Genomic DNA, 12,011 nt, shown 5'->3' with positions numbered 1-12,011 from the left:
GCGCCCATCTCTGAAGGCAGCACCGCCGCTAGCAGCAGTGCAGAAGTAAGGGTGGTAGAAACTGTACAATAGAAATTGTACCCCACTTCGCCCGTCCAGATCCCCCTCCCTCTTCCCCAGCAATGTCCTCTATTTGAGAACTTGAAATATCGCAACCCTAATTATGCAAGAACTAGATTATGTGTGTTGAAGCATTACCTCTAGTTCAGATCATGTGTGAGCAATACGTTCTGGTCTCTAAGCCAAACTTCACAAGATAAGCCAAGCATTAACAGGAAAAAAAGCTTTGTACTTTCTGAAAATCTTAAGAATGAAATATAAAATGCAAAATTGCATTTACATTTTTATTTATTTTATCAATTACCGATGTGCCTGTTTTCATGGGCTTTAGGCAACTCCCAAAATTTAAACTACACACAGTTAACAATACACTTTCCAATAAATAAACTCTCCACATCAGGTGAGGGACTAGACTGAAAGGCCTTCCCAGTAAGGGGAGATACTGGGTGTGCTACTCACTAGGCCACCTGGCCCTCTGAAACATAAGCTAGTGCAGAATGCAATTGCCTGTTGTTGAGCAATTAATCACACAGGGAGCCAGTAATACCCCAGTGCCATAGCCCTAGCTACCATTGCTATTTGATCTTCAAAAAGCAGCCCTAGTTCTAATAAACCTGGGCCACAAGTGGCAGATACACTTCATTGGTCAGGAGTGCAGATATCATCCTCACTAACTCTTCCAGTTGCTTTCTGCAACCCTCCAACATCCCTTCCTCCATCTCACCTTAAGCAAGCTTCAGCCAGCTTGCCCTCATCCATTCCTTCAGCTTCATAAAGATGCTACTTCTTGGGCTGCCACCTTGACGTGGCGGAGAAGCTTGCATATACTTAAGACCCTAAGAGCAATGCCGTCTGGAATCCTGTACTCCTGGTAAGGTCACCCATGACAGCAAGGTCAAAGGTGAGATACCAGACAAAGTGCAGCCCAGTACAACACAACCCAATACAAGATCTCAATGGCAGAAAGGCAGATGAAGCAGGATCACCACTTAACGGCTGTGAAGGTGGACGAAGGCTTCAACAGAGAAGAAGCCCCCAGTCGTCTTGGACTTCCTTGCCACTGGACACCCAATTGGTCAAAATGTAGGAATTCTGATGACTAAAGAAATTGATGTTTTCCTACCATAGCCTTCTCAATGAGGCTTCACAAATGGGAAGTTTGATCCAAGTCATCAGCTTCAAGTGATAATTTCTTAAGGCAGCTATTGTATGATTCTTGATTTAAGGACAGCAGGCACCCAGCCTCCCTGCATAGGGATGTGCTGACACACTCCACCAGCAATGGACCCAGTACTTCACCACTGGCTTACCCCAGTCAAGACAGACATTGATCTAACTCACAGGTCATGGCTCAGAGAGCCCCTAACAGCTCCAGAATCTCAGTGAGTAAAACCAGCCAAAACTATGACACAGAAAGACTGTTGCTCTGTCTTCATTGAGGCAGACAGATCAGTACATATCTAAGTGATTCTATTCATAAAATGAACTGAAAACTCTTCAGAAAATGTGAAAAACCTTGACTCTGTAACAGACTGGAGACAGTGAGGATTCACGCACCTGGAATGGGTCTGTCATGTGATACACTGCCGACATTACAATGGAGATGAAGACATTTATCTTCAGCTCCACATAGGACTTCAGAAATTCTCTATATTGCAACTGATTAGATTTTGCCATCCATGCTTTAGCCAGCTTCACACTTCCTCCAACACAGGAAAGGTGTGGGATTCATTCCCATTATTCAGTGCAAGATTAATTTATAAACAGCAAAACACACTAACTCTTCTGTGACGAATCACTAATGATACTTTGAAAATAGAAAGATAAAAATAGATATATAAATTCTAAGCCTACAACCACTGGACTCTAATAACACAGCATTTGTAAGTGCAGGATAAAAGTTTTTGCTTGTAAATTCCCACATTTCTGCCTCACATTCTTTTGTTATTGAGTTATTAATTTTTTTTTTAAATTCATTTACTATAAAAAACATTCATAATACTGGAAACGGTCATTAAGGTAGTTTTGGTATACCTGCCCAGCCATGTGCTGCTATGTTAGACACAAACACAGCTTTGTTATGCCCTTTTATCTTTTCAAACCGTATACAGTATTTTTCAGTAAATCTGGTTCCCTCTTTGGGTACGATACCTGCAAGGCTCCTGATGAGAGGATGCCCTTCAGGATCCCTTTCTGAGCATGTTTAGCCATTTCTGAGACAGAGCAGCCCGTCAATGAGCCCTTCGTCCAGTTTTGTTATGAAGTTTTTTTCTGGGTTGTTTGATTCATAGAAGCCCACATTATGACTGTGCCTATTAAAATGTGCCACCTTATCTACAACTACGTCATCTTCTTCCCGTCTTCTCCCCATAAACTGAAGTTCACTGTGGTGAATGCAGCAGTGCCCTCTTCACATTCCATTTCATTTCTGACCTTTGGTCTGTGTACATTGTCTCTCAATGCAGACAAAATGGAACATGAAATAAAAGAACAACAACCACCACCAAAGACTGACTAAAACACCCTCCACTGGAAATCCTATCTGGCAATTTGTGTGTGTCTAGGTAGAGTGAGAAGCAGACACTGGATATTCTGGATTATATATGCAATTAAATCTCTTAGTGTTAATGAGTTACATGTGTACTTTGCCAGGAGACTATACCGTCTGTTTGTTTAGGCTTATCAGGCAGTCAGAGATCAAAAATGTGATTTGAAGCAAGGAAAGTGAATACATACCATTTTGCCATAATGAAGAGACACATGCAGAAATAATGCTTGTAAAGGATGAAAATTAACAAACAATGGAAATGTGATAAGAAAGAGAAAAATCTTGCATTGGGATCCGCTAATGTGCTTATGAGATGCCTAAGCACAAGAGTCTATGCTAGCAAATACCAATGCAGGATCAGGGCCAAAACAGGGTACTGTGCCTCTTTGGAGCTAATGGATTAGCTCTAGCATAATTTCTTCTTTACAGGCAGTTTTTAAAGGACCTCAGATCAAAAGTTTGTCATTACATTTTTTTAAATCCTTATCTCCATGAATTTAAGGGGATGCTGTCCATGCAGGAAAATGATTAGCCATTTACAAACACAGTCCTTCTTTTTCGAAAAAAGTGATAATACTTTGCACTTGTAGAGTGCCCTAAATATGAGCCGATGAAAGCACTTCAGGAACATTAATGAATTCTGCCCCACAACCCCCCAGAGATCTAGGTAAGCATTAGTATCCTTATACTGAGGCAGAGGAGTGACATAATTTGCCTAACATTACACAACAAAACAGTGACAAGGCTGGAAGTAGAACCCAGAATCTACAACTGCCAGGCTTATGCTCTAACCAGTAGGCAATTTTTCACTGTTTTCATGTATTTTGAGCAAACACTCCCCACGACTTACCCAGTGGTGTAGGAAGTAATGTGAAGTTATACACCATGGTCTGTGGCCCGGGGTACACCACCCACCATCCTCTTGCCTTATCTTCACTAGGAAAAACAGTGAGTTCTTGTTAGCTAACAAGTAGAAACAAGGGTAAAAATCCTAGTTAAGGCAAGACAGTCCATTGGTTGAACACGAGTCAGCAGAAATCCTCGGCTTTCCACTTTACCTTAACCTGCTAACTTGTGTTAAAACTACAATCTGCCTTTGCCTTGGCTATGTCTTCACTGCCAAAAAAGGCAGGTTTACACAAAGAGATAGGATTTCCCCTCATGTTAGTTCCCATGCATTAACTAATTCGAGTTTAAACAACACTCTTTTTCCTAGCCGAGCCCTGCCCTTGTAGTGCATGTGCCCCTCCGCCACTTGCAGTGGATATGCTTCTCCGTCACTGCACACAACCTCTGCAGCCCAGAGGAGGTTTAACCATCAGGTAGTGCCCTGGGAGCAGGCAGCTCGGGGTGAGGAGACAAATGCCTCTCTCTTACCTCACTCAGGTGCAGCAAATTTCTCCTCCTTTGCACCCACCCTCTGGGGGAAACATCCCCTCTGGGGAGGGCAGGGGGAAAGCAGTGTGGCCCGGCAGGAGTAGGCACTAACTCGACAAGAAGTGCTTTTTGAGGTGGGGGGTGGCATATAGGGACTACCTGGGGTCAGCGCTGCAGGTTTCTCAGACACCCCCGCCCATGCCCCTGGGCTGCAGCCACCCTACAGGAACCGTGAGGCAAGGGCGCTGCCCCTAACGAGAGAGCGGCAGCGCCAGTCACCAGCGGGGGAGGGGACGGTCCTTACCTGCTCCTCAGTGCAAGCCCGGGAGCACGGCCCCCCCCGGCACGCCCCGCGCCCCGCCCACTCGAGACCGCGCGCCCCGCCCCCTAGTCCCCGCTAGCGTTCTAGCCCCGCCCCTCCTTCTAGCCGGGTTCTCCCAGCGGGAGCCAATGGGGAAGGAGGAATAGTCAGGCCGCGCCTCCAGCGGCGCGATCGCTTCCCGGGTGAAAGGTTACCCGACGTTGTCCAAGATGGCGGCGGGAGGGTTCTGTCTGTGCTCGCTAGTCAGGTGAGGGCGGGCGCCTCAGCTCCAAGGTTGGGGGGAGGGAAAGAAAATAGTCCCGTCGCCTCCCGCCCCCGTTTCCCGGCCCGCTGGCTGGGGCGCCATTCCCCTCCCGCAGGGGAAGCAGCTGCTTCCTCCCCGTGTCTACCCCGCAGCCGCCGGGCCGGGGTTTCCTCCCGCTCTCGGTGTCTGCCGCTCACTCGGCCCCCGCGACCCGAGCGCTCGTCCCGCGCCGGGGCGTCGCCCGGCTGCGCTGTGTGGGGGCCGGGGCCTGCGGCACGGAGGCGGCCTTGGCTGCGGGCGCCCTGTTGCTCTTCCTCTCTAACGTTGTCTGCTCCGTCCCCGCTGACCCTCCCGGGAGCGGGCTCGGCTCTCCCCGGCTGCTCCTGCCTGAGGAGCTGTCAGACCACGGGGCGCCCCTGGAAAGGCTCCTGAGTCACGCAGGCGCTCAAGTCCTGGTGGCTGTTCCGTGAGACGCAGGCCACGGCTGCACTGGAAGCACTGCAGCAGTCCAGCTTTGTGCGGATAGGGTTGCCCCCTTTCTACTTACTGGTAACGGGACTCCCGAGTCCAGGCCCTGCCTTCCCCCAGCTTTGCTCCCTCCTCTCCCCGCTGGGCTCCCTCTGCTGCTGGGCTAGGAGCTGCTGCAGTCTGCAGGTAGGAGGAAGCCCTGACTGAGCAGGGTCTGGCATGGATTAATGACGTGGTACCTCCCCCAGCCCTGCGGTAGCTGGACTTTTGGTGTCCAGTCAGTCCATGACTGGATGCTGCAAGGTCCCCTTTTCCACTGGGCTTTCCAGTTAAAGACCAGGCACCTAGCAACCCTAAATTGCACCTGGACACAGAAGCCAAAACTCAGACAGGTGGCAACCTTAAGTGTAGACATTACAGCAACAGGAGGCATTCTTCCATGGCTGCAGGAAATCCTCTCCTAGAACCGGCAGCTAGGTCAGTGGAAGAATTCTTCCAGTGCCCCAGCTATGTCTGCCTGCATCACACAGGAAGAAAAAGAGGACTTGTGGTACCTTAGAGACTTAAAAGTTTAGTTGAGCATAAGCTTTCATGAGCTACAGCTCACTTCATCGGATGCATCTGATGAAGTGAGCTGTACCTCACGAAAACTTATGCTCAGATAAATTTGTTAGTCTCTAAGGTGTGTGACAAAGCTCTGTCCTTGCCGCCGTGGGTCCCGCATTTCCTGGCAGATTTCGCTAGCCTCAGAGGCTCTCTGTGACCCTCCACGCAACCCTTCTTTCTCTAGAGACAAGGGTCACAATCTACAGAGCTATTTTCATGATAAGCTAGCAAGGGAGGTGAGGAGAAGTTATCCTTCCTTGCACAGTCTCCGTCTCCCAGTCTCAGTGATTAATCAGGGGGCAAAGGTGTGGGGGGGAGCCCGGGCCCACCTTCTACTCCAGGCTCCAGCCCAGGGACCCTAATAGTATCAGCTATGGTAGCTGACCTTTTAGAAACATGACATATACAATTCCCTGGGCTACTTCCCCCTCAGCAGCCCTCACTTCCTCAGGGTCTCCTTCCTTATGACTGATATGGTGTGTGCTACTCAGCCTCTCCAATAGCACAACTTTCTTCCACAGCTCCTGACATCCACACCCACCTGATTGACTGGGAGGCTTTTAACTAGTTTCAGCCAGCCCCTGTTTGGCTTCAGGTGTCCCAATCAACCTAGCATTCTCCCTGCCTTCTGGAAAGTTCTTAATTGGCCCCAGGTGTCTTAATTGACCTGGAGCAGCTTCCATTTTACTTAACCTGGTACCAGGGATTTGTTTAGCCTGGAGCTAATATATCTATCTCCCACTACTTTTCTATAGCCATCTGGCCTTGCCCCGTCACAGGTGCCAAAAGTCCTCCTTTTCTTTTTGCGGATACAGACTAACACGGCTGCTACTCTGAAACCTGTAATTACATCACACAGGGTATGACATTGTTCACAGCTCTGAGTGGTGTTGTTATGCTGACTTAACATTGTACTGCAGACCAGGCCTGGTGGTCCTTGGTGCCCAAGTCACCTCTCAAAATGAAACTTAGGTTCCCAAGTCACTTAGCCATTTTTGAAAATTTTACCCAAATCTCTTATGTGCTGTAGTCTAGGTATGGCATCTTGGTGATTCTGTGCCTCCCACTTGCTCAGAAGGACCATACAGAGGTCTAAAGCAAAGAATAGGCAGTATGGACTCCTGTTTTTTGTCCTTAGCTTTGCCACCCATTTGTGAGACTTTAAACAAGTCACTTAATACTTCTGTACTTTAGTTTTCACATCTGCAAAATGGGATTACACTGATTTCCCATGTAGGTGCTGGGATGCTTAATTTACTGTTAATAAAATAGAAAATCACTTGCTGTGTTGCTGAAATATATAGCATCATCAATCAAAGATCAAGGCACTGTATATTCTCCTCCCCCCGCCCCCTCCAAAAAAAATTAGTCCCTGCCCCAAAGAGTTTACAGTGGCTATGAGAAGCTGGAACAGATGGATGAGAAAGGGAAGGATGAAATAACCTGCTTCATTTATTGCTATTATGTAGTAAACTCACCACAAGAGTCAGTGTCTGTTGGCAGAATTCTATAGGAGTCATGCCAGAGATAGCTATATTTTGGATTTTTTACTTTATTATAATTTTAGATCACCTCCATAAGCTTAGTTGTAACCTTCTTGTCTATTGCGGTCTTCCAAGCAGAGGTTTGAAAACAAACCAGTAATAAGCTAGCTGTTAAAACAAGGTACTGATATCCCTTACCCCTGAGAGAATAATCTGAGAAATTGCCTAGGAAATATATATAGTATTTACTGTTTTTAATCATTTTCTTACATATACTATTTTTTACAAATGATGTTTGAATTTAATTTTCCCTGCTTGTTCCAGGTTGCTGTGCTCATTGTTCATCCCTGGATTGTTCCTAAGTGGAGCTTTATGTCTCTGTTTGGTTGTACTACTGTGGGGAATACGGCTGTGGCTACAACAAAGGAAAAATCAGTTGGCCTCAACAGGAAAAGATGGGAAACATCAACTGGTTGTTGCATTTTTCCATCCATATTGCAATGCAGGTGGGGGAGGGGAGAGAGTCTTGTGGTGTGCTGTAAGAGCACTGCAGAAAAAGTAAGTGCACATAGTTAGCAAAGTGCAAGTTTATATTGCAGTCTGATTTTTCCTGATACTTTTTATGGTATTATCTATGCAATTTTTGGCATCCCATATATTTAAGTAGACCACATCTAATCCAAACAGTTGCCTGAGGCATTCAAACACTGCATCTAAAACCTCTTTACCCTTTTGACACATCCATTGGTCTATGCTACACTCTTCCTCCTTTTTACTTTTTGTTTGCACTAGGAGGACCAGTTCTGCAGTCTTGAAATTTCATTTTTGGAATGGGAATATCCTGCCCTGCAAGTTGAATTCTATTGAATAACAACATGGTTTCTTTTAATTAGCCAAAAAACAACCATGCGTTTTGGCAGATCAAAGACTCTTAAGGCTCCAGAAATGTGGTTTAAAAAAAAAAATCTGGTTCAGTTAAACCAAAACCAATATGTTTTAAGGCCAACGTGTTTAAGACCGAGGCTAAAAGTTTGTTCTCACTTCTGGTAATTTTGAGACGGAAATAAGTTTCAGTTGCATAACTTGTGACAAATTTTTATAGAAAAAGATTTGTGAAATTCTTCTTTACTGTACTCTTTCAGGTACAAAGATGCAATATATGTTGTCTATACTGGCGATAAAGATGTCACTGGAGAACAGATTGTAGAAAGTGCTTTCAGAAGATTCAACATCAAATTAACTCATCCTGTGAAGTTTGTATTTCTAGAAAAACGTTACCTTGTGGAGGCCTCTCTTTACCCCCACTTCACTTTGCTGGGTCAAAGCTTAGGGTCTGTGTTTCTTGGTTGGGAAGCTCTTATGAAGTGTGTTCCTGATGTTTACATTGACTCTATGGGTTATGCCTTCACATTGCCTCTGTTTAAGTACTTAGGAGGTTGCCGGGTTGGGTGTTATGTTCATTATCCAACTATCAGCACTGACATGCTTTCTGTGGTTAGGAGTCAGAATGCCAGATTTAACAATGCAGCCTTCATTACAAGGAATCCCCTTCTCAGCAAACTTAAATTTGTCTATTACTACTTGTTTGCTTTTATATATGGATTGGTTGGTTCTCGCAGTGATGTCATTATGGTTAATTCTTCATGGACCCTAAATCACATCCTTTCCCTCTGGAGAACTGGCATTTGCACAAGTGTTGTGTATCCACCTTGTGATGTTCAGACATTCCTGGATATTCCGTTACAGGAGGAAAAGAGCATCACAGAATATTCCATTGTCTCTGTAGGACAGTTTAGGCCCGAGAAGGACCATCCTTTGCAAATCAGAGCCTTTGCCAAATTCTTGGAAAAGAAAGCTCTGGGGCAGCAGTCCTCACCAAAGCTTATCCTGATTGGAGGCTGTCGTAACCAACAAGATGAGCAGCGTGTAAACAGACTTAAAAAGCTTTGTGAAGAGCTAGGAGTTGACAAAAAGGTGGAGTTCAAAGTAAACATTCCATTTGAGGAGCTAAAGAAGTACCTGGCAGATGCAATTATTGGTCTGCACACCATGTGGAATGAGCACTTTGGAATTGGTGAGTACTTTTCCTCGACTTCAAGCACCTTAAGGCTCTGACTTCAGCTGGGGGAGGGGAGGGAGGCTTGCTTTATGGAGATGAATGAGGCACAGAAATAGGGACTTGCTCACTTTTCCCATTTATGGAATGGGGTAAGACTAACCATACCTCTCTGGCATGCATGCAGGATGAGACAAGCTTGCATCCTAATGGATGGACTGATTACTTGGCTGTGGCTTCAGCAAGCTGAAACTGATGTCGTCAGCCATTACTAAACTACAATTAACAGAAGCGACTTACGCTGTACAGGACCGTGATATAAGTAAAGCCTGTTGAGTCAGTTCAGAAGCATACTCTCTAGCTGATAGAATTTTCCTCCTATGTAGTATCTTGATGGCTTTTCTGTTGCCTCTGTTACTGTCTTCATTCGCCTACTCTTGCTTCTCACCTCCCCCAAGCCATATTTTTTTACAATATCTACTTTGTTTCCACAAAGTAGAGAGAATTTGTGAGAATTTTTGTCTTGTGTTACTGGCTTTTTTCCCATTTCCTGCTACTTCTTATTGGATTTTTCCCATTACTAAAACTGCTGAGACTTTTCAGTCATGCTCCCATTTTGTTGCAGTAAGGGGATAAATATTAGCAATGGTGTCAATTGTAACATAGTTAGCTGATTTGTCTTATGATTGTGCAGTGATCAAAAATGTTTTCTTCTGAGTTCTGGTCCAGGCTCAGTACTTACTGGTATTAAAGGTACTTCTAATTTTTTGTAATCGTCCCTCAAAGGAATTCTAGTCCTGGCAGGTCACAAGATATTGGACTTTAAAATCCACAATTATAATTTTGTTCATTTCCACACACACCCTCTTCCCAAAGACTTCGCCTTTTGCCAAAATAGCATGTAGACACCCCACTCAGATTATGGCCCAGGATGATTTAGCAGCTCACCTTTTATGGCTTTTTATCTTTATATTCCAAGCTTTAGGATATAGTTACAGCATTATTTTCTACCTCTGGCAATTCTTGAGCTAACAGCATTTAAAATCTCAGAATTGCAACGAAGAAGCAGCAAGGCAGTAATCAGAATGTCTGTCGGGGTTGTTGTGTAATCTATGGGGGTCGAATACAAATGCTATGTACCATTCAATTCCAGCACTCTTCGAATTTTCAAAGGTGTTTTAACTGTTTGGCTTCAGGTGTTGCTGGTCCCTGGGGTTAGTAGTGTGCCTAGTTCAGTGCACCTTCATTCCGTACACCTCTACTCTTTTCAATATGTAGCTTTTTATTCAAGTCAGATTGTGTCTATTATACAAATCAGACTAGCAAGATATACTAAAAATCTCAACCTAGAAATCCAATGTCACAATACGTGTTGGCTGTATCTTGAAAGATGTGGCTCAAGCCCCTGGATATCACTGACAAACAAACTGATTCTCTTTTGTTATAACACCTCCTAGTCTTGTCAGACTGAGCTTGAACTCAGATGTCAAAACAGTCAGGTGCTAAGAAATTAAATGATAAAACAGCACCTATTACCAGTTTAGAATTCTGTTACTGGATATCTTTTCCCTACATTTTTAAATGTTATTGAAATCCATAAGTAGAGATGGTCTCCCCACTTCCCCTTCCCCAAATTTTGATAACATTTTTTTAAAAAATTGTCATCTTGTCTAGAAAAATTTTTCAGGGTTCAGATGGAACAACAAATAGAAAACTGGTTTTCCAGCATCCAAAAAAAAAAAAAGGCTGAGGGAGTAAGCAGTTTTGGTTTCACTTAAAGTTTTTATTTTTATCCAATCAGCTGAAATCTTCATTTTTTAGTTGCCAAAAAAAAATGAAAATTTTGGTGTAGGTTTTTTAATGAAAAACGTAAAACATTTTGGAAAAAAAATGGTTCTGAAGTGTCTATTTTGACAAAAAATTCATTGAAAAAAACACTTCCACTGAAAAAGCTCAACCAGCTCTATGTACATATGAGAACTTATTCTTAATAACATGTTTTTTGTATCTTTCCAGGAATAGTTGAATGTATGGCAGCTGGCACAATTATTCTGGCTCACAATTCTGGTGGCCCCAAACTAGATATCGTGGTACCCTATGAAGGACATATTACAGGATTTCTAGCAGAAAATGAGGATGATTATTCTGAGACCATGGCTCAGATCCTTTCTTTGTCTCCTGAAAAGAGGCTGGAAATCAGACAAAATGCTCGCCAGTCTGTGAACAGATTTTCTGACCAAGAGTTTGAAGTGGCATTCCTATTGTCTGTGGAACAGTTATTTAAATAAATGTCGTATTTGTGTACATGTATAAAGATAATTTTATACATACGTCACTTGTAAATATTTTTTCTAATCTGTGCTATCATGGTGCAATAAAGAGTCCTATACTTCTGTTAGGACATCAGCTCTGTGCATTAAAAGATTTTTATTAGGAGAGGGAGGAAACCCCATTCCATGAAAATTAACTTTTTTCCAATAGACTTACAGGGCACTACTAAACTTTCTAAATTCTTAATGTTTTCTCATGAGTAGTAGAACTGCATGTGGAAACTCCTCATATTTAAGTTTTTAAAGTTGTTTGGTTTTGGGTTTTTTTAAGACTTCTTGCCTGAAGACAGACAGATTGGCATAGCTACAGTAGAGGGATTCAGTTTTTAAAGATTAACACTTTGCTGATTTTGATGAGTCAGATGCTCAAGACAAAAAATGTATTTCCAGGGTTAGTGGTAAAACACTATTCTGAAGTTTCCAGTGATGGCTCTGCTTGCTCTTTGAGTACAAACTGTCATGATGAACACTCCTTTGTATTTCTGATGCAAACCTTAATATTACCAAATCCTCCCT

At 43.8% G+C, this 12,011-nt stretch overlaps 2 protein-coding genes across 5 annotated transcripts in view; one reads left to right on the top strand and one right to left on the bottom strand.

The window, feature by feature from the left end:
* Positions 1 to 4,329, bottom strand: part of ATP7B (ATPase copper transporting beta) — a 73,553-nt gene extending 69,224 nt beyond the window's left edge. Inside the window, exons 1-2 of one of the 4 annotated variants that reach the window (XM_037893066.2) lie at positions 4,290 to 4,329; positions 3,459 to 3,544 (exon numbers count right to left, since the gene is read on the bottom strand). The gene's annotated coding sequence lies outside the window, so the exon portion shown is untranslated. Of the gene's footprint in view, positions 1 to 3,458; positions 3,572 to 3,985; positions 4,005 to 4,144; positions 4,253 to 4,289 lie in introns of those variants that run through there. The other 3 variants (XM_037893073.2, XM_037893083.2, XM_043532548.1) reach the window with 3 other exon arrangements.
* A 58-nt stretch (positions 4,330 to 4,387) lies between these two features.
* ALG11 (ALG11 alpha-1,2-mannosyltransferase) lies at positions 4,388 to 11,571 on the top strand. Its single transcript, XM_037893059.2, has 4 exons — positions 4,388 to 4,554; positions 7,434 to 7,667; positions 8,252 to 9,183; positions 11,182 to 11,571. The coding sequence occupies exons 1-4, from the start codon at positions 4,517 to 4,519 to the stop codon at positions 11,451 to 11,453; spliced, it is 1,476 nt and encodes a 491-aa protein (XP_037748987.1). The 5' UTR covers positions 4,388 to 4,516; the 3' UTR covers positions 11,454 to 11,571.
* The last annotated feature ends 440 nt before the right edge of the window (positions 11,572 to 12,011 follow it).

The sequence above is a fragment of the Chelonia mydas genome, chromosome 1 (assembly GCF_015237465.2).
Source record: "Chelonia mydas isolate rCheMyd1 chromosome 1, rCheMyd1.pri.v2, whole genome shotgun sequence".
Taxonomy (NCBI): domain Eukaryota; kingdom Metazoa; phylum Chordata; order Testudines; family Cheloniidae; genus Chelonia; species Chelonia mydas.
This window is presented reverse-complemented; position numbering and strand designations above follow the sequence as displayed.

Bases quoted from the DNA above. Each gene is read 5' to 3' on its own strand.
- ALG11 (XM_037893059.2), top strand. From the start codon at position 4,517: ATGGCGGCGGGAGGGTTCTGTCTGTGCTCGCTAGTCAG. The intron at 4,555-7,433 runs GTGAGGGCGGGC...TGCTTGTTCCAG, and splicing joins TGTCTGTGCTCGCTAGTCAG to GTTGCTGTGCTCATTGTTCA. The intron at 7,668-8,251 runs GTAAGTGCACAT...GTACTCTTTCAG, and splicing joins GTAAGAGCACTGCAGAAAAA to GTACAAAGATGCAATATATG.